This window comes from Narcine bancroftii, chromosome 11, assembly GCF_036971445.1.
Source record: "Narcine bancroftii isolate sNarBan1 chromosome 11, sNarBan1.hap1, whole genome shotgun sequence".
Classification (NCBI taxonomy): Eukaryota; Metazoa; Chordata; class Chondrichthyes; order Torpediniformes; family Narcinidae; genus Narcine; species Narcine bancroftii.
In genome coordinates, this window is record NC_091479.1 from 9,861,146 (window position 1) to 9,882,969 (window position 21,824).

The window sequence follows — 21,824 nt, forward strand, 5'->3', positions numbered from 1 at the left end:
GTTGGGCACATGTTTTTGGAACAAAAAAAGTTACAAATTAGGGCTAAAAGTTTTGTATTTATATGGACGCAGCATAAAAAATAAAGTAGATTGGTACCAGCTACAGATTAGAAAGCAGTGACATAAGATCAAAAGATATAGAGTCATTGTGAGTTGAGTTAAGAAAATGACCAGGGTAAAAGGACACTGTTGACAGTTGTCTCCAGACCTGTAAACATTAGCTGGGATGTGAATAGCAAATTGCAACAGTAAACAGAAAAGGTGTGTCAGAAGGGCAACGTTATGGTAGTCATGGGGGATTTTAACATGCAAGTAGATTGGGAAAACTAGGTTGGGGCTGAGAAATGATTTCTTAGAACAGCTTGTGGCTGGGCCGACCAGGGAAATGGCAATTCTGGGTTGCGTTTTGTGTAATGAACCAGAGTTGATAAGAGAGTTGAAGGTAAGGGAACCCTTTGGAGGCAGTGATCATTATATGTTAGAATTTACCCTGCTGTTTGAGAGGGAGAAACTAAAATAAGACGTCTAATTATGCCAGTGGAACAAAGGGGACTGCAAAGGATTGAGAGAGGAACTGGCAAAAGTTCAATGGAAAGGCACACTACCAGGCTAGAGCTTTTGTGAGAAATAAAGGAAAGTGCAGAACAGATTTCTTCCAAAAAAGAAGAAATATTTGAATGTAAAAATGACACAACTGTGGCTGACAAGATACATCAAAGCAATAGTGTACATAAAGACAAAAGGAAGGGCATACAAGGAAGCAAAATTTAGTGGGAAGTCAGAGGACTGGGAAGTTTTTAAAAACCATACAGAAGGCAACTAAGAAGGCCATTAGGAAGGCAAAGATGAACTTTGAAAGGAGGCTAGCAAATAATATCAAAAAGGATACTAAAAGCTTTTTAATGTACTGTATATCAAGAGTGGAGAGTAGATTATAGGACCAATAGAAAATGACACTGGGGAAACTATAATGGGACATGAGATGATAGCTATGGCAGGGAGTGCAGGCCATTGCAGCCTACAAAGTGAAGGTGAACACAATAGATGGCTGTTATGCTTCACTACCTGATGAGCTGAACACCTTCTATGCCCACTTTGAAAAGAAGAACCAAACAGTGCCTACTAGAATCCCTGAAAAGGCTGAGGACCCTATAATATCTGTCTCTGAGGGTGACGTCAGAACATCATTCAAGAGGGTGAATCTTTGCAAGGCGTCAGGCTCTGACAGAGTACCTGGTAGGGGACTGAAAATCTGCCTGAGTGTTCACAGACATTTTCAACCTCTCATTGCTTCAAAAGGGCATCAATCATCCTGGTACCCAAGAAGAGTAGTGGGAGCCCACCCAGTGCTACTGTGATGAAATGCTTTGAGAGGCTGATCGTGGCCAGAATTAACACATATCGAAGCAAAGATCTGGACCCACTGCAATTCGCCTATCGTCAAAATTAATTCTGAGCCAATGTCAGATTCTGGTCAAAACCGTGGAGTTTGAGCAACAGACTAAAGTAAACTTAACATTTACATCAGAGAGACCTAATGTAGTTGAGAGACCACTTGACAGAAAATCTCTGTTCTGATCATATGGACAACCTTGAGCTTCAACTTACCTGGCACTTCAGTTGTTCACCCCACTCCTACTCTTGGCCAGTTCTGATAGAAATTTATTCTCTTTTCTCATTCTCAATTGTTTTGTTTGTAATTCTCTTTCTGTATCTCTCTCTCTCTCTCTCCCCTAATTTATCTGTTAACTCTGGTGGCTTTTACAACCTTGGTCAGTCTTCCTCCCATCACAGACGTTCCATTTGCTCTCTCTTTAACCCAATCCCTCTCTCCAATTTAAGACGTCATTAACTTGAAATGTGAACTGTTTCTCCAAGCTTCTGCTTGGCATGCTGAATGTTACTAGTATTTTTTTAATTTTTACTTTAAATATCTAGCATCTGAAGGGTTTTTAAAATATATTTTTAAGTAGTTTGTAGACGCTGATAAATGGGGGCAGTATGGTTGGTGTAGCGGTTAGCACAATGCTGTTACAGCTCCATCGACTGGGACAGGGGTTCCAATCAGTGCTGTCTGTAAGGAGTTTGTATGTTCTCCCTGCGTCTGTGTGGGTTGTCCCCGGGTGCTCTGGTGTTCTCCCATCCTTCAAAACATATTCAAGGTTGTAGGTCAACTGGGTGTAATTGGGCGGCACAAAAGTTTGCATGTTCTCCCTGCGTCTGTGTGGGTTGTCCCCGGGTGCTCTGGTTTCCTCCCACCCTTCAAAACATATCCAAGGTTGTAGGTCAACTGGGTGTAATTGGGCGGCACAAAAGTTTGCATGTTCTCCCTGCGTCTGTGTGGGTTGTCCCCGGGTGCTCTGGTTTCCTCCCACCCTTCAAAACATATCCAAGGTTGTAGGTCAACTGGGTGTAATTGGGCGGCACAAAAGTTTGCATGTTCTCCCTGCGTCTGTGTGGGTTGTCCCCGGGTGCTCTGGTTTCCTCCCACCCTTCAAAATGTATCCAAGGTTGTAGGTCAACTGGGTGTAATTGGGCGGCACAAAAGTTTGCATGTTCTCCCTGCGTCTGTGTGGGTTGTCCCCGGGTGCTCTGGTTTCCTCCCACCCTTCAAAACATATCCAAGGTTGTAGGTCAACTGGGTGTAATTGGGCGGCACAGCCAAAAGGGCCTGTAACCATGCTGTACGTCTTCAAAAACAAACCATACCAGATGAGAGATGTAAGTGACAAGTTTTAGAATGCGGTTTTTGGCATTGATCCTAATTTGAGATTGTTGCTCGCACATTGAACAGCCAAGAAACTTGAATTGCACTGTTGGTTGTTTTTTAATTGTACTGTCTCACAAAGCCATAAGTTCTACCAACAAGGCATATGGGAATGGGAGTGCATGCAGATTCCCCTTCAAGTTGCACATTATTCTACTTGTAAATATATGATCTTTTAGTGTTGCTTGATTTCTTCTGACGAGCATCGTGGAAGTACCTTGACCAGAAGGAGTGCAAAGTTGACGGAAGGTAGCTCACCACCACCTTTTCAGAACAGTTATGGAATGGCTAGCAATGGTGTCATTCTGAAATGGATAAATAACATACCATGGGAACTTTCAACAGTTTAAACTTCAATAATTTCAATTGAAAGTAGCTATATCATTGATTTTAATTACCTGAATTTTGATGAGAATAAAATATTTTTTCTTTCTCTGACGGTTTCCCCTCAGACTGTTTTATCTGCCATGCCAATTAATTACTATAAATAGTAGCTCCGAAAGGTTCAGAGATGCTGTGCGCTATCTGAATCTATATTCTGATGAACCGATTGTTCCCCATCTGCTGTCCAGGTCTGAGGGGGCTGGTAGTTCCCACCCAACAGCTCACTGGGACATAATTACAGCCTGCAAGTGGGAGCTAGTACAAAGACGGTCTGTCCATGTGAGCCACAAATATGCAACAAATGTACCGAAGATTAACAGCTGTTTTCCCTTTGATTGGATTGTAATAATTACTTTAGCTAATAATTGGATATAATTCCCTGGCTGTATAATTCAGGTTGAGGGTGTCATTTTTGCTGGCCTGTAGTTGAGATGTTTTGTCGAAGCAAAGCATGTAATCCCATTAGGTCAGTTGTCAGGGTGCTATGGAGGAGGGGATCCAAGGTTGTTTTGCAGTGCACTGTCATTAGCCTGTCTCACTCAGGACAACAAGGAGTAGATTACTTGAAAGTTGGAAAGAGGGGACAATCTCATTATTTACAACTTTTCTCGTTGGCATCTGTGCTTGTTTTAATTTTTGTTCCCTTAGTTTTTTTTTTGTTCAAAACGTAGTAGGAGCTCAATATTAAAATGAACATCGGAAACTCCCAGCCTCATTTTTTAAATTGTAGTCCTTGTCCTGCAAAGAAACGATGAGAATTATCTCGCTCTGTTTGGGCTCAGTGAAGACTTTTTATTTTGCCAACTATGTCAACCATAAATGAATGGCGGACAATTATTTCTTGGTTCATCGGAGGTACAGGAGCCCTGAAGACAAACTCCCAACATTACAAAAAGAATTTCTTCCCTTCTGCCATCAAATTACTGAATGGACAACAAGCCACAGAAACGGCCTCACTCTCTCTTTTTGCATTTTTAATGTAATTTATAGCAATATTTTTACCTGTGACAATGAATTTTGTGACACATTCATGACAAAAAAAAATTTGATTCTAGTTGGTTACCAAAGATTCAAGACAGTTCCCAAACTTGAGCCTGTATTGACGGTGTTACATAACCACTATGTTGCACTTAAAGGAGATGTAAAACTGCTACCTCATGCAGAGATTTTTTTGACTGGAATTTAATTCTGTCATTTGAGGTAGATTGCTCAAATTCAGATCAGATGGCAAAGATGAAAGAAAGAATGATTAAATGTATGCATGAACAAGGTGGATAAGTAAGTAGAACTGATGTTTGTGAGAAAAGAGGACCACTGATAGTTTTAGTAAAATACAAAAGTCTGCAGATACTGGTTGAAGTAAAAACACGACGCTGGAGAAACTCAGCAGGTCAAACGGTGTCCTTTATAGAGCAAAGATAAAGATACAGAACCCACATTTCAGGCTTGAGTCTTTTGATACAGAACCAACATTTCAGGCTTGAGCCTTTCATAAATAACCAAGGTAATGTATCAAACCAAAACATTGGTTATGTATCTTTGCTATGAAGTTCACTGACCAGCAAAGTTTCTCCAGCATTGCGCTTTTACCACCGATGATTTTGTTGGGCTGAATGGCCTGTTTGTCTTTTATTTCTATTAATTGCTTTGTTTCCTTGTGTCGCTCCTGTCATAAAGTTTTCACATATTGTCTGTCGTATACCCAGACATGTGGCAGCTGGTGACTAGCAATCCCGAGCAAGCAAGAGCAACCAGCTGGCTAAGCATGGCTAGATCTGCTAATTGTTGCTTCAGGAGGAGTCTTATTTGAGGATGATAAGCTGAAAGAGGTAATATTTTATAAATGAGCTGCCCGCAAAATTGCTGCAATCACTACTGAGGTTTTAAACATGTAGTCCTGGAAGATAAAGCTGAGTGAATCTCACCTATTTGAAGTGCAAATTGGCATTGATCATTGTTTTGGTCAGTGAAGGCATTGCAAGTTTCAGTGATGGCTTTCAAAAATACACTCAAGATATTCTTTATGATCATATACTAAAACAGATGTAATATTACAGGAAATTGATTTTGTCTGCCTTAAGGCAACTGCACAAGCTTCAGTCCAAACCATCGACAACCTGAGCTCCAAATCCAAACCCCCAACGTGATCTGGAAACCTTCTGTGCCCAACCACGCACCTCCCTCTTTTCCCTACCCCCACCTGGCTTCGGCACCCTCTTGCATTACACTTCAGATACCTGGTACACCTTTAGCCATTTTGGTATCAATCTCTAGCAATCCGCAGCCTGGTGTGTGCCTTTTGACTTGACCGCTCGAATTGCCAACTCTGTGTGTGTGTGTGTGTGTGTGTGTGTGTGTGTGTTTCCGCCACAGAGCCCCTTACTTTGGAAAAGTAGAGGCTGGAACATGTGCATGTCATTACGATAGGTCACTTCAACAATTAATATTTTATTGAGTCTTAAGTTGGGTCAGGTTCCTCAGGTGTCAACGTTGTTTATTTGACCATACTAACAGTGATTTTCACACAGTTATGAATACCAGTTGTAGGTATCAAATTTGGCTCAGTTTTATTTCTCTTCATGTTGAGGCACCTGAAAGTAGAAACATTGTGGTTGTTTTCTGAGAGTACTGGTTGTGGAGCCAGGGCACCAACAGCAGCTTTAGGAGGTTAGGTTGAAGTAATGTAATAAATAGGAGAGAGAAAAGTAATATTGAAATGGTGAGCGTGAAGCTACTGGATTGTCATAGACCCACTGTGGTTTTCAGGGCAAGAAATGTGTCATCCTTCCTCGTTCAGGCCTTGTAGGACTCGGGGCCGTCACCTAAATGGCGTTGGCTCTCCTAAATGGGGAAGAATTGGGATGTACAAAATATTCAAGTCTTCACTGAGGCCACATCCTTTAAAATTTAAAAAAAATGTTGGTATCCCCAGTTCTAAAGGAGTTGAGATCAGATAGCACCACCCAGACCAGGAACGTAAGATTTGATATTTTTGTTCATCAGCCAAAAATCCAAAGATTTAATTTGCATTCTTCTATAGAATTTTTCTAGTCTTAATCGAATGCAATGTGCACTGTATTTTCAAGGATAAAAGCAATGCAATTCTTGTCTAGATTTTGGCAATAAATTATGTTGGCTTTAAAAACCAAATTTCTAAGTGCAGACTTTTCTTAGTACCTCGTCTTTCATTGCACAGGAACAATAATGAAAGTACCTAAAATTGTAACACTCAGTGTTACAATGACAGAAAACAATAAATCATCAAGGAACATAACACTTTTCACCTTGTGGGGGGGAAAAAAAACACATGCCAAAAGGAATATGGTGTTAATCTGAGGCTGAGCCCATGTTCCTGTTTTTCAGTTTGACCGTCTACCTTCTGAAACAGAAAGGAAAAAAACACTGCAATAAATTTTCAGCTCATGAGAACAAAGGTGCGATGCTAAATTCTGTATAGGCAGAAAAATCCATTTTATCTTGACCATCTGGTGATTTCATGACCGTTTTTAATGCACATAAATTAGAAACTTCCATTCGAAATGTAGCGGTGGTGTAGGTTAATTGGGTGAAAATTGGGCGGCACGGACTCGTGGGCTGAAATGGCCTGTTACCATGCTGTATGTCTAAATAAATTTTTTTAAATGTAGTCTTGTCTATTTGCACAACTTATTGTATCCTAAAATTAGTTTAATAATTCAATACTAAATAGATTGGTCAAGTGGTTTCATTCTCCTTTTGGGTGGCGCAGTTAGCGCAACAATCTTATAGCGTCAGCAACTTGGGTTCAAATCCGGCGCTGTCCGTAAGGGGTTTGTATCTGTCTACATTTTTTTTGTAAACGTAAGAATTTAAACCTGTTTTCAATAGGACGTCCATCTCTCCTGTGGGTCATTGTTAGGGGACCCATTTGCGAGATGGGAGTTGGCTGTGTAATTATTGAGAGGATATGACTTGTTCTTCTTTTCTTACAGAACAGTGCAGATCAAATTGGATTCCAAGTCGGTGGTGGCCTTACTGCTCTTGAGCAGATTCTTCATGTTGTGAATACCGTTTCCAGTCCCCATATTGCTCCTCGGATTCCAGTCAAGTTAGTATTGTCTTCTAAGGCTATTTGTTTACTCTTGAGAATGAGCAGTTCTACGTTTTTTTTACTTTCTCAGGAAATGAACAGAAAAGGTCCATAGTTTGTATGACAGTGAAAACACAAATGTATAGGGTGGTATAAACAGCATAAGGCATGCTCGTGTTCAAGTTGACTGTCACAAGTTGAACTGTTAAAATTTATTTTGCAAGAGGTCAAGAAGAATATATACATAATACAGCAAGTAAAATGGTGCAGAAGTGCAGAGTTACGGGGGAGGGGGGAGGGGAGCAAAGGCCACAACAAAACTTTAGTGTAGTGAGGTTCATTCAGGAGTCCAGTGACAGAAGGAAAGAAACTATCTTTGAATCTGGTAATCTCGCATTCGTAAAACTTCCCAACAGAAGAGAATGTGGCCGAGGTAGGGTGGCCCAGATTATGCTAAATCCTTGTCCCTCCACCCCATCCTGGCGCACCTGGAGAACGATGCCTCATACTCAAGGCTGCTGGTCACTGACCAGCTCAGCATTTAATGCGATCATTCCCCAGAGGCTGGTGGAGAAACTGTCCTCACTGGGACTCAACACCCCTCTCTGTCACTGGACTTCCTAATGGAAAGGTCATAGTCTTTTGGGTCAGTAACAGAATGTTGAGCACCGTCGCGCTGAGCACTGATGCATCTCAGGGCCGTGTGCTCAGCCCGCTCCTGTTCACGCTACTGGCCCACGACTACATCACCAGATCCAGCTCCAACAGTGTCATCACGTTTGCAGATGTCACAGCAGTCATTGTCCTCATCAACAGTGAAGAAAAGAGGTGGAAAATCTAATGATATGGTACGAGAGTAACAAGTGGGGTCTCAACATTGACAAGACGAAGGAGATGATCGTGGACTTCAAGAGCACCAGCAACGACCACCCTCCACTACACACCACACACCAAGTTCCTTGGAGTTCACTTAACTAGTAACCTATCATAGACACATGAGATCTCCTCGCTTGTCGAGAAGGTGCAGCAGTGATTGCACTTCCTGAGAAGACTGAAGCGGGCAAGGTAACCAGCCACCATCATGTCAACCTTCTATAGGACCTCTGTCGAGAGCGTCCTGGCCGGCTGTATCACAGTCGGTACAGTTGCTGCAGAGAAATGGATTGGAGGTCAATGTACAAGATCAGGAGTGGCAAAGAGAATCACTGGAGTGTCCCTACCCTCTCCACCCGCCCCACACACCCCCCCCACCCTCTCCGGCTGGGTCGACATGATCTACTGGGATCGTTGTCTGAAGAGGGTGTGCGAAACCATTCAGGGCCCCTTCCACCCTCCACACAGCATCTTTTCAGCTGCTCCCGTTGAGAAAGAGATAATCAGAGCGAGCACCACCAAGCTGAGGAACAGATTCTTCCCACCGACAGTGAAAACGCTGAACGACCAAAGGAACTGCTCACACTAACCATCTGTGGACTTTCATACTCATGAAAACATTTATTTATTTGCATAGCTGTAATACTTTCCCTGCATATTTATTGTTTGTCTGTATGTACGTTATGTCCAGTTGTGTGTCTGCGTGTTTTGCCCTGAGGACCAGAGAATGGCATGGTCGGTGTACCATTTAGCACTACGCCTTTACAGTACCAGTGATCGGGTCTGGATTGAGGTTCTAATCCTGCACTGTCTGTAAGGAGTTTGAACATTCTCCAGTGTCTGCATGGGTTTTCCCTGAGGACTCCAGTTTCCTCTCTCTGTTCAAAACTTAACAGTGGTGTAGGTTAATGGAGTGCAAATTGGGCAGCATGGATTCGTGAGCTGAAATGGCCTGTTACCATGCTGTATGTCTAAATTTTTTTAAAATTTAAATTTAATGCTATTTTGTTGGGTTGTACTTGTGCAATCAGATGACAGGAAACTTGGCTTGACTTGACTTTTCCAAATGAGCAAAAGGTATAGATGGAGTCAAGGGGAGGGATGGGGCGATGAGTGTAATGGCCTGAGCTGCATTCCCAATCCTCCTCCATTTCTTATAGTCCTGGGTGGAACAGTTCCGTATCATTCAGTGATGGGATGTTAAGGGAGGCAGTTGATGTGACGCTTCCTCAGACTTGAGGAAGCAGAGGAGCTGATGCACTTTCTTGACATGCCTTCTTTAATTGTTCTGGGCATTCTTTACCAATGCATCTCTGAATAAACTGGATTGCTTTATTCTTTATAAATGAAAATTGTTTCTACTAGAGCAACATTAACATTTTACATAGAATCAAACAACTTTCAATAAAATTAAAACATGGCATTCAAGTGAGTTCTTAATTGTACTACACTGCAGGTTAATGGGATTCAGGCAGCCATCTCTTAGTCTGCAGTGAATTCTTAACTCTGGCTGAGCCAGTAAAGGTATAAATCCTAATGGTCATCAGGGAAAATCAATAGGCAAATTATTCCAGAATATTCAATTATTTGTAACCTCACATTTGCTTCTAATCATCAACTAATCCAACTTTTATTACTGTCAATTCCAAGAGATGCAAGAAGATCATCTGGAATAATCCACGCTTTAGTGGTGATGCAGACTTGTAGCCTAGTCGAAAACAGCTAGGAGACAGAATTCTGTTGAGTCCACAAATGGATTTTTCATGGATTGACTTTCAGTTCCAATCTTCATTACATTGAGCCCATCATACAATAGACACACTGGCATTTGAAGGCTAAGAGGGAAGTCCGGATACGTAACTAACGTTTCGGGCTTCAGCCCTTCATCGAGGTAAATCCTCCGTTATATTGATGACTACATTGGGGCTGCCCTCACGCACCCATGATGAGCTTGCAAACTTCATTCACTTTGCTGCCAACTTCCACCCCAATCAAAATTACCTTGAAGAAGGGCTCAAGCCCGAAACGTTGATTGGTTCTGCATCTTCACCTTTTGCTCTACAAAGGATACTGTTTGACCTGCTGAGTTTCTTTGGCCTCGTGTCTTTACTTTAACCGCAGTGTCTGCAGACTTTCATGTTTTACTACTGTTCTTGTTGCATTTCTTATTTATATTTTGTGTTTAAATGTTTTCATCATCTCTTGTTCAGACATCCATTTTAAAATATTGCTTCCATGCAGGGATTATCCTCTCCACATTTCACCAGAAATTGCACATGTTGCGTGTTTGTGTTTATTTTTATTTCTCTTCTAACTTGCTAACTCATTTCCAATCCTGTGCCTCATTCCATCCTTTGTAGACTCCAATCCTTGGTAAGTTTATTCAGAAAATATGGCTGACTGCATACCATGCACCAGATTCTTTGGACCAATTTTCAGGTCAACTTCTACACACGTCATACTTTTGACCACAGTAAATATCTGCATCATTCATGCCTAAAGGAGCCCGGATGGCCTGGATTGGGTGATGAGTCGGCGCTTGGGGCATGGGGAGCTCGGCTAGATGGCTGGAGCCTAGGAGAGAGTCTGTGGTTGGGGCATCGGGAGCCCTGGTGGGCGGGCGGCTAGGCGAGAATCCACAGGTGGGCGGGCATTTGGAGCCAACAAAGGATGGGGGGGGTCACCATTTACACGGGTTATATAAAAGCATGTGATTTTTGGGCCAAAAAATGGAGGGGGGGTTTGACTATTACACAGTATCGACGATTGCACAAGAATAGACAGCATGTGAGATCCATCCATGAAGTTCTGCCTTTGGGTTTGAATTCACAGTGAAATAGTGGATCATGACCCATTCCCCACAATGGATCCTGACATAAATATTATACAACTCTTTAGTGAGGCTGTGCCTCTTTCTGTTCAATCACCAGTTAGAAAAATCTCAATTTGCCCTCTGTCCAAGCATATGCCAAGGACTACTTTGCATTTACCACGTGATCCACTTACTTTTTTTTTTACATACCCAAGCTACGTTTTATTTATTAACCATCAAATCAACACAGAATAAAATTGTACAAGATATACAAGTTCCTCAGCACAGGACATTGCTCCATTTCTTTTTTGTTGGATAAAAGCTTCTCATAAAACCACCATCTCCAGCAGAGCCTCAAGAGCAGGTTCTAACTCCCCTGCCTCGGGTGCCCCTCCCCTCCAACACCTCCTCCACCTTCCCTTCCAACTCCCCCTCCTCTCCTCTCCTTCTCCCTCCTCCTCCCCTTGCAACTCCCCCTCCTCCTCCCCTTGCAACTCCCCCTCCTCCTCCCCTTGCAACTCTCCCTCCTCCTCCCCTTGCAACTCCCCCTCCTCCTCCCCTTGCAACTCCCCCTCCTCCTCCCCCCCTTGCAACTCCCCCTCCTCCTCCCCCCCTTGCAACTCCCCCTCCTCCTCCCCCCCTTGCAACTCCCCCTCCTCCTCCCCCCCTTGCAACTCCCCCTCCTCCTCCCCCCCTTGCAACTCCCCCTCCTCCTCCCCCCCTTGCAACTCCCCCTCCTCCTCCCCCCCTTGCAACTCCCCCTCCTCCTCCCCCCCTTGCAACTCCCCCTCCTCCTCCTCCCCTTGCAACTCCCCCTCCTCCTCCCCTTGCAACTCCCCCTCCTCCTCCCCTTGCAACTCCCCCTCCTCCTCCCCTTGCAACTCCCCCTCCTCCTCCCCTTGCAACTCCCCCTCCTCTCCTCCCTCCCCTCTCCCCCTATCTCTCCTCTTCCCTCCTCCTCCCCTTCCACCACCTCCAACCCTCTTCTTCCACCTCCCCCCTCCTCTCCTCTCTTCCCCCTCCTCCTCACCGCCCCCCCCCCCTCCAAAGTACTGCCACCCAAAGTTAAACAGATTCCTTCCCCCAGCACTCAGGAAACTCCCCGTAAGAGTGATGCATCCACATTTGTATCTTGCCCTCAAAAAGCCCCCCCCCACAAAAAAAATCAAAACAGCTCCGGGCCGCTCCTCTCCAGCCAACCCCCTCCCCCCCCCACCCCGGTTGACCCCACGTGATCCACTTACCATGGAAACTTGGACATCTGCTCCAATAAAATAACTTGGTTGTACTACAAATTCACAGATTTCATATTTAAATTAAATTTTAAGTTTAGACAAACAGTTTAGTATCAGGCCCTTCCAGCCCACAAGCCCATGCCACACAATTCACCTACAGCCCCCATGCGATAGTAAGTACAGATTCTATCACCAATGTGTCTATGTACAGATGGTCGTGTAGGGTGACTGTGATTGGCTGAGAGTGTAGACACGCCTACTGGCAGGTCTTAAAGGATTGCTCCTCGCTAGACCAGGTCATTCTGGACTGGTCAACCTACTTGTGATACGCTCCAGTCTTTTAGTTAATAAAAGCCTTGGTTTGGATCAACAAGTCTTTGGTTCTTTCGACGCGCCCTCCAGCCCATACATTTTTGGAAGGTGGAGGAAACCAGACATCGGGAGAATGTACAAACTCCTTACAGACAACGCAGGATCAGAACCGGGTTGATGGTGCTAATTCTAGTTTTGCACTAACTGCTACGCTAAAGGTGTTGCCATATCTCCTGATAGATGTTCGGGGAACTTTGTTACATGCAAATTATTGTTGCTGTTTAGTCTGAAGTCATGATATTCGATTGCCAAACAAGCTGGAGAGAGAGATTTCAACTTCGAACGTGCACTGTTTCATAGTTCAGCTCCATCAGAACTGAAGGAAACACCAGAAATCATTTTCAGCCTCTGTTATGATTAATATTGGTTTTCTGTGAACTGACATTCGACCTGTCAATCAGGAGAAAGCACTGGTGGAAAATAAAGGGAAAGAATTTGCTAGACTTGGTCAAAACTACTGATTTCTGATGAAGTTGCTGGAAACAAATAATGGAAAGATGATGTTGCGTTTAAAGAAACAATACTTGTATATAAGTTCAGATCCAGTATAAATACTGATCTGCTTTGTCTCATCCCATTTAATTCTCAACTCCACGCTCAACCCAATTCACAGCTGAGTTCGCCTGACCACTCTCCCCACTCCGCCATCAACCCCTCAGGGCTTGCCCAAAGTTTTTGATTTGTTATCTGTGCAGGTCTTGACGTTGTGGTGCCTCGCTTCAAGAATATAATTTATCCAAAGATAAATTTTATTCACAATAAAACTATACGAAGGAAAACTGTTCAAAGTCCTTTCAGTTTCTTCGTGTTATATTCATATCTACTTTTGTTTGTATAGATGAAATACATGTCCTGTATATGTCTTGTTTATATGTGTGTCATGTCTGGTTGCGAGTCTGCATATTTTGCACTGAGGACCGGAGAACGCTGTTTCGTTGGGTTGTGTTTGTACAATTAGATGACCATAAACTCGACTTGACATTCCACTACTGCACCTTGTAATAGTAATCCTCTAATTTGCTACATAGCCCCCTTACCACTAATGTGGCACTTCTTAGTTACTCTGTTATTTGAGGGGCTTCCCCTCTGGTCTCAGCCCAGTAGCAGAAGGATTCTAGACTGTGGCCATCCTCACAAGGCCCTACCTAACATTGGCTGCACCAAACCTCAGTGCATCCCTCAGTCCACAGTCCTGCCTCCTAGAATGTGCCAGTCAGCAGTTAATTTTATAAAAATTAGTGCTAATATATCCAATGCTATTGATATCCCAGTAGAATATTAAACAGTCCCCTTAACTCTCTCAACAATGCATGGTTCATTCTCATATAAATCACTTGTATCACAATACCTATGTTCCTGATGAACCAGATTTATTCCATATTCAAATTTAAACTATCATAAAAACATAATGCTGGTTATGGGGAGAAGGCAGGTGGGTGGAGTTAGGTCATAAATTAGATCAACCATGATCGTATTGAATGGCGGAGCAGGCTCGATCGGCCATTTTTGGCCTAGTCGTGTTCCTACTTCCTATGTTCCTAACTCAGCAGGTCAAACACAGTAAAGATAAAGATACATTTTGGGCATGAACCCTTTATCAAGAAATGTAAAAATGGTTTTTTTGGGGGGGGGCGGATTTACTTATGTTGTTTGTGCATTACGAGAGCATAGGGGAGAAATAGAAAAATAGTTCTTTCAATGTCGATGGCAAGTACTCTAGGTGTTCTAGATTTTAGAGAAAGGTTTGATTTGTGCGTCAGTATGCCTGAAAAACGGAAAAAATGATCTTGTAATGAGTTCCGGTCAACTTCTCTATTTGCCTTCGACAGATGAGCTCCGCACCTCTGCTGTAAATTCTTTATCCAAATGTTGACAATCTCTTTAATTTATTTATCTAAATGTTGACAATCATAAAATTGAATGAGGTGCTTGTTTTTGTTGCATTACCAGAGCAGAAATTATGTTTGAAGCATTGCCTAACCTCCTCTGTTCTCCACAAGCTACAATTGCAGCTGCTGACAACCTCCCTCATGACTCTTAATCCTAATAGATGGGAAAGTACTTCTGGAGTTTGCTTCTCCCCCATCATATACTATGCTAAATGTTTTAAAGTGGCTGTATTAATCAACCTAAGTGGTGTGCTTCTTAATTCCTGGAATATTGCATCAGTAGCAACTTTTATATTGGCTTCATGCCGTGATAGTGCGGCCAGCTCTTTCGGCGCTGTTTTCACAAGCCCAGTTCAAATCTTGACCTTTATCCTTCAATGTATCCAGCAAGTTCATGTTGTGACCACCTCAGTGTTCCCAGACCATATTCGTGGAACTGCGCAAACGAGCACTGAAGCGATTAAAGCATCAGTGTCTTTCCTTCACCCCATCTCAGCAATTTATCGGAAGTCCCCGTGCAACTCCACTTTCTCCACGTGCCCAGTCGCTGTCGCGTACACAGCTTTCAGTCAAGCCCCCAGCTGTGAAATACCCACGCTAAAGCCATGTGCCTTTTTCCTCCTTCAACATCTTTCTCTGATCACCTGTAATGATCTTGTACAGCTTAGAGTCAAATTATTTCATTACATTATTGTGAAACACTTTTAGACCTAGTACCCAAGTAATGGCTGTATACAAATCGTAGACTAGATCTTGCTGTTCTAAGTTGAGTGTTTTTGGTAGTACTAAAGCCATAAGCCCAGGATATTTTTGAAATTTACAACTCAATAGATTCCAACCAGTGAAACTCGCGTTGCCTGATCACCCCTAATTATCTACAACCTCATACATTTTGGAAGGTGGTTGGAAACCTGAGCACCCGGGAAAACCTATGAAGGTCACAGGGAGAATGTACAAACTCTTTACAGACAGGGCTGGATTCATAATGCCACACTAACCGTGCCGTCCTATGATAAGTTCACTGTCAGGTTTGGAAGTCTTGGACATAAATATTTCTGTTTAGCTGTGATATCCACTGCGTTTCCACTGGGGAATTACTCTTTGGAATCTCTACCAGGTTAGAATCTGCTGCATGATTTTAATTGGAGTCAAGAGTGATAGAGTGTGGAAACAGGCCCAACAACCTATTGAGTCGGTGCTGAACATCAACTACCCATCATCCTAGAATGATGAGTTGTATTACATAGAGATGGGTTCTTGATGCCAACCTCACCCATCCCAACTCTCATGCCTATCTCCACTAATCCAATTTGCCATTTCCCCTCTTGCTTTTCCTATCTACCGGTAGGCATCTGTCCAAATGTATTTTAAGAATAATAAATTGTATCTGCTTTGCCTCCTTCTAATGGCAACTTCCTCCACACGAGAAACCTTAGAACTCCTTTAAATCTCTCTAAGAAGATCCAATGAGAATAAACAGTCTTTCAAATCTCTCCTTATAACTGCTGTCCTCCATTCCAGGTAAAATCCTGAAACTCTCATGCACCTTTATAATACTACCACATATCTCCTATAATGGAACCACCAGAATTTTACACAACACTCCAAAGAGAGACATGAGATGGTGTAGTCTGGAGAGGAACCCGGGGCATGTTAACTGTGACTTCTACCATCTTGCATACAAATGCCTCCCAGCAGCTTGAAATCCACCTTTCCTTCCCCCCCCCCCCCCCAGTTTGGGGCCCTTTCTCAATAACTAACCTCATCTTTTCCAGGTCTTCCTTGAAGTTTATCAGTCTATTGTCATTGGCCCCTAAGGGTAACTGCATAGACATCTCCATCACTTGTTCATCTTCATTCCCAAAGATGAGATCTGGTACAGCCCCCTCCCTAGTAGGATTCTATATTCTGCTTCAAAAAACCCTCTTGGGTGCATTTTTACAAATTCTACCCCATTTAAGCCCTTTGCCCAAATCAGTCCCATTCAATAATGGGTGAGAGCTTTAGGGGGTTGGGGATAGGGTTCCTAGTGCTTTTGCATCCTCTTGTAATCTACATACATATGTTCCTCTAATTCCTCCTGACGATTTGGAGATGTATAATTTAACTCATCAGTGCTGGGCCCTTTCTTATTAATAAATTCTACTCGTACTGCCTCATTGGCTATTACCTCAAGATATCCTCATTGAAAGTTGGGGGTAAAACACAGGATTCTGTTGACACCATGGTTAAGTGGAAAAAAAAACACACCATTGCTGGAGAAATTCAGTGCCTTTATGTAGCAAAGGCAAAGATACAGAACCAACATTTCGGGCCTGAACTCTTTACCATTGCAAACTCCACACAGGCAACACTCAAGATCAGGATCACAGTTCCAAATGACATGCAGTTAGTAAGCTAGGTCGATCTCTTCTGAAGTATTTTTTTCAAAATTTGCTTCCGTTTTAACCATCAGATCTATGAACACCTTCAGAACAGCTGCCCTCTACCCTGACCCCCATCTCTTCTCAGCTTTTTATCTTCTATCCTCCCACCTGTATCTACCTATGACCTCTTGCCTGTTAGCCTATATGCTTCCTCCCTCCTCTCCTCCCCATTCCCCCACCTTTTTATTCCGGTGCCTTCCTGCTTTTGCCTGGACGTGGTGAAGGGCCCATGCCTGAAACATTGGTTATTCTTTAGTTTCTATGGATACTGCATTTCTCCAGCATGTATGTATGACCATATTCAATTTTTTGTGTATTTTCCAGCCTTTGCTGTCTTCCATTTCCAGCTCGTCTTTCCTGTGGTCCGCTGCACACGTCCCTGTCGAGGTCGTTTAAAACCTCCCTGATAGTATTAGCAAGCCTGGCAGGCCTCATTGAGGTGCACCCCATTAGTGATCCTGTCTGCACCATTCCTATATTCCTATTCGCCTGGCAGTTGGCAAAAAAATTTGCAGTAACTTTCCATCCTCCTCTCACCCCGCCCCACCCCCACCCCCTTCGTTTCACTTGGGTTTGTGTGAAGCATTTTTCTAATGTTCCCACCGGTCCCTTGAGATCCAGCTGCTCAGCTGTCATCTTCAATCTTTTCTCCATGGAGGAAGTCTCAGTATGCCTGACAGTTAGGTTTACAGTTGTGCCTTAACCTGTTACTGAATTATTTTAGTTACTTTTTGATCAGTCCAAGGATTTCTTTTCTTGACATTGCTGTTTAAAAAGTCTGTAACCTTTTGGAAAAATTCTACAACTGGAGATTGTGTGCAACACCTGTTTGAGGCAGCTGCCCAAGATACCAAAAACAGATATCTAAGATATTTAGCCGTGAGCAGACCGCTTGCACAACTAGGTCACAATACTGAGTCAGCGTCGTGGCAATCTTACACTTGAAAAATGAGCTCATGGCAATCTTGTGCTTGAAAAATGCAGCAATGACTGGCTCAGTACAGCAACACCACCATCTACAAATTCGCTGACAATACCATGGTAATGGGTTGTATCAAAAGGACCCATGAGACAGCATACACAAGGAAGATTGAAAACTTGGCTGAACCAACAACAACCTCGCACCAATGCCACCAAAACCAAGGAGCAGATTATTGACTTCTAGAGGGGAAAACCGGAGATGATTGACCCATTTGGGGGAATCAGAGGTGGAGAAGGTGAGCAAATTTAAGTTCTTGGAGGATCTTTCCTGGGCCCATCACATTAATGGCATCGTGAAGAAAGCTTGCCAGTGCCTCTACTTCCTCAGGAGTTTGCGGAGGTTTGGTATGACATTAGAAACCCTGGTGAATTTCTACAGGTATGTAGTGAAAAGTATGCTGACCGGCTGCATCATAGTCTGGTATGGGGGCAACAACACCCCTGAGCATAAAGCCTTGCAAAAGGTAGGGGAAGCAGCCCAGGACATCACAGGCAAAACCCTCCCCACCATCAAGAACATCGACAGGGAACACTACCATCGGAGAGCAGCAGCAGTCATCAAGGATCCACATGCTCTGTTCTCGCTGCTACCATCAGGAAAGAGGTGTGTGTGCCACAAGACTCGCACGACCAGGGTTCAGGAACAGCTGCCTCCCCCTCCACCACCAGACCCCTCAACAACAAACCCAATCAGGGACTCAATTAACGATTCTTACTTGTGCACTTTATTGATTTTTTTCTCTCTCTCTGTATTGCACCGTCAGATTATTTTCTTTTCTTTATTTGTTTACGTGTATGTTCCACCTCACTGACAAAAGGCAAAGGAGGAAAAACCCAACACCCAACCCCAACCCACCAATTTTCCCCTGCAACCGCTGCAACCGTGTCTGCCTGTCCCGCATCGGACTTGTCAGTCGCCAACAAGCCTGCAGTAGACGTGGACCTACCCCTCCATAAATCTTCGTCCACGAAGCCAAGCCAAAGAAGAAAGAATACACTGCCTTTGAAGAAGACCGCAGAGCCCACCTCACTGACAAAAGGCAAAGGAGCCTTTGTCTCCTTAGCCCCAACCCCCTAAAGCAAGATGTTTTCGTATTATATTTGCTTCCGTTTTAACGTTTTAATGTTAAAGAAAAGAAAGAAACAGAAAGAACGACTGGATTGTACTAGGATAGGCTATAAGGCCCAAGAACTTTGGGTGACATCACAGGATCCAGCAATCAGAAGAGATAAAATTAATCATTAATACCTATCTTTTGCAATATAAGGGCTCTATATTTGTAAATATACATTACACTTATTCCTCAAATGTTAACTGTGACCATTCAGTCCCTCCTGTCTGTACCAAGTGATTACGGTGGAAATGATTTTTGAATTTCTGCATGTAATCTATCTATACCTAAAAACTAATCCAATTTCCAAGCAACTTTGGAGAAATTCTTGCCCATGTTCAATAGGAAAGTAACCTTGGTGCTTCAGGTGGGTGCAAGTTGAAGCCTGTGCTACCCACTAATTCTAAACACTCCGTGCTGAGGCCACTCAGTGGGTCAAACAGTATCAGTGTGAGAAAAAGAATGGTTGATGTTTGGAGCTGAAACCCTTCGTCGGGACTGGAGGGAAAACCTGGTGGAGGTGAAATGCTATGGAAAGAGGCAGCAAATCGGGAGAGAGAGGTCAGGTGACGTGGGTAATCTGAAGGCAAAGGAATCTGATGAGAGGGTGAGCGTGGTGGTATGATGGAGATCAGATGGAACCAAAGTAGTGGCGAGGGTATTGGTGGGGAAGGGAGAGTGGGGAGATGAGGGTGGAGGGGGATGGAACAAAGGAGGAGAGAAAATGAAAATGGGTAAGATACTGGGTGGGAAAGAACATAAGAAACAGGAGCAGGAGTCGGCCATCCGACCCGCCGAGCTTGCTCTGCCGTTCAATGAGATCACGGCTCATCTCCACCTACCTGCCTGAAGGCATCAAAAGGAGTTGGGGGCTAGGAAAGGCCAGAATGGGTACAGAATAGCGAGGGGACGTTACCTCAAATTAGAACAGCCATAGAATTGACTGCCCAGGGACTTAGGTCAGGCTTCATTCTGGCAGTGGAGAAAACCCAGGGCAGACAGGTCAGTGTGAGTAAGGAAAGAGGAGCTCAGGATGGTAATTAGATAGCGTGAAATGGCCACATCAGGAGCACATGCTGCGTAGAGAGGGTGCACGTGAATCTTTAGCTCACATGAAATGCCAGCTTAGGATCTTGCATGGTGAGGAGGGAAAAGGAGCAAATGCATTTCCTGTCTGTTGCAGCAGATCATAACAAGGGTCATGGAGTAGTGGGCATGAAGGGAAGTACTGAGAGGGCCAAAAAAGTATGGGAATGACAGAAGAGGCTATGCTGAATGTAGAGGCCAGTGGGGTGAAAGGTGATGTCCAGAGAAGCCCTCTCCCTGTTCTGTTTACAGGAGGGAGACTAAGGGCAGAACTGCGAGAGACAAAGGAAATGTGGGAGATGGCCCTATTATCCAGGGAAAAAAGGAAGCAACGATGCTTGTTAAAAGGAGACATTTCAGATTCCTGGAATGGAAGGCCTCACGTTGAGAGCAGATGTGGTGGTGGCAGAGGACCCGGGAGGAAGGGATGGCATTGTTACAGGAAGTTGTCAAACTGGTGAAGGGCATAGGAGGTATCCCACATGTAGGTGGGAGGGGATTGGACAAGGGGAGAGCAGATAGAGTTGAGATGCAAGGAGTTAAGTTTGTTGGGAGAAGAATAGGTGGAAACAATGGGCTTGTTGAGATAGTCCTATTTGCGGATCTTTGGTAAAGAGGTAGGAGAAAATATCGGGTCGGGACACTCAGGTTTTTGGAGGGGGGGTGGTGGTGGTCTCCTGTTGCAATGAGTTCTGTGACAATGTGGAAGATAGTGGGTTTGCTGTTTGTGAGAAGCGTCATGGTCATGGAAACGAGGAGGTTTCAGAGAACAGATATCTGGCTTCTGTCAGTCCACAACTCGTGTGTTTACACACTCACCATAGAACCATACTACATTACAGCATGGAAACACAGGCCCTTTGGCCCTTCTAGTCTGTGCCAAACTATTACTTTGCCTAGTCCTACTAATCTGTACCCATTCCATATCCCCCTCCCCATCCATGTTCCTATCCAAATTTTTATTAAATGTTAAAATTGAGACCACATTCAGCTGACAGCTAATTCCATATTCCCGACACTCTCTGTGTGAAGAAATTCCCTCTAACATTCCCCCTAAACTTCTTTTTCACTCAGAATCTATGTCTTCTGCTTTGTATCTCACCTAACTTCAGAGAAAAATGTCTACTTGTATTTCCTCTATACATCTATCAAATATCCTCTCATTCTTCTACACTCCAGGGAATAAAGTCCTAACCTATTGAACTTAGTTCCTCAAGTCCTGACAATATCCTAATAAATCTTCTCTATACTCTTTGAATTTTATTGATACCTTTCCTGTAGTTATCATGAATATCTTTCAGCAGGTCTGCTTGAATCTAAAAGATCCAACATGAATGTGCAAACAACCCATTAACTAAGCCAGTTAATTCATTACAAGTCATTTCATGGAGCATCTTAATGGTATTGCTACTCAACACTATGGGAAGATTGTGTACTATACATGTTAAATTCCATGCTACTTGTGGTGCCACTTTTAAGGAGCTATTAACTTGCACCTCAACACAGAGCCTGTAAAGTTGCTGCAGATTCCTGTTTCTTTCCCATAACATAACATAACATTTACAGCACGGAAACAGGCCATTAGGCCCTTCTAGTCCGCACCGAACCAAAAACCCCTCTCTAGTCCCACCTCCCTGCACAATGCCCATCACCCTCCACCTTCTTCTCATCCATAGACCTGTCCAACCTTTTCTTAAATAATACAATTGACTCCGCCGCCACTCTTTCTCCCGGAAGCTCATTCCACACGGCCACCACTCTCTGAGTAAAGAAGTTCCCCCTCATGTTACCTCTAAACCTCTGCCCCTTAATCCCTTG

At 43.6% G+C, this 21,824-nt stretch overlaps 1 protein-coding gene across 3 annotated transcripts in view; it reads left to right on the forward strand.

The window, feature by feature from the left end:
• Window positions 1-21,824, forward strand: part of LOC138745470 (tetraspanin-3-like) — a 437,564-nt gene that overhangs the window by 335,046 nt on the left and 80,694 nt on the right. For all 3 annotated transcript variants that reach the window (XM_069902530.1, XM_069902529.1, XM_069902532.1), the window contains exon 29: window positions 7,123-7,238. In XM_069902530.1, the coding sequence (XP_069758631.1) occupies window positions 7,123-7,238 (116 nt within the window). The remainder of the gene's footprint in view (window positions 1-7,122; window positions 7,239-21,824) is intronic.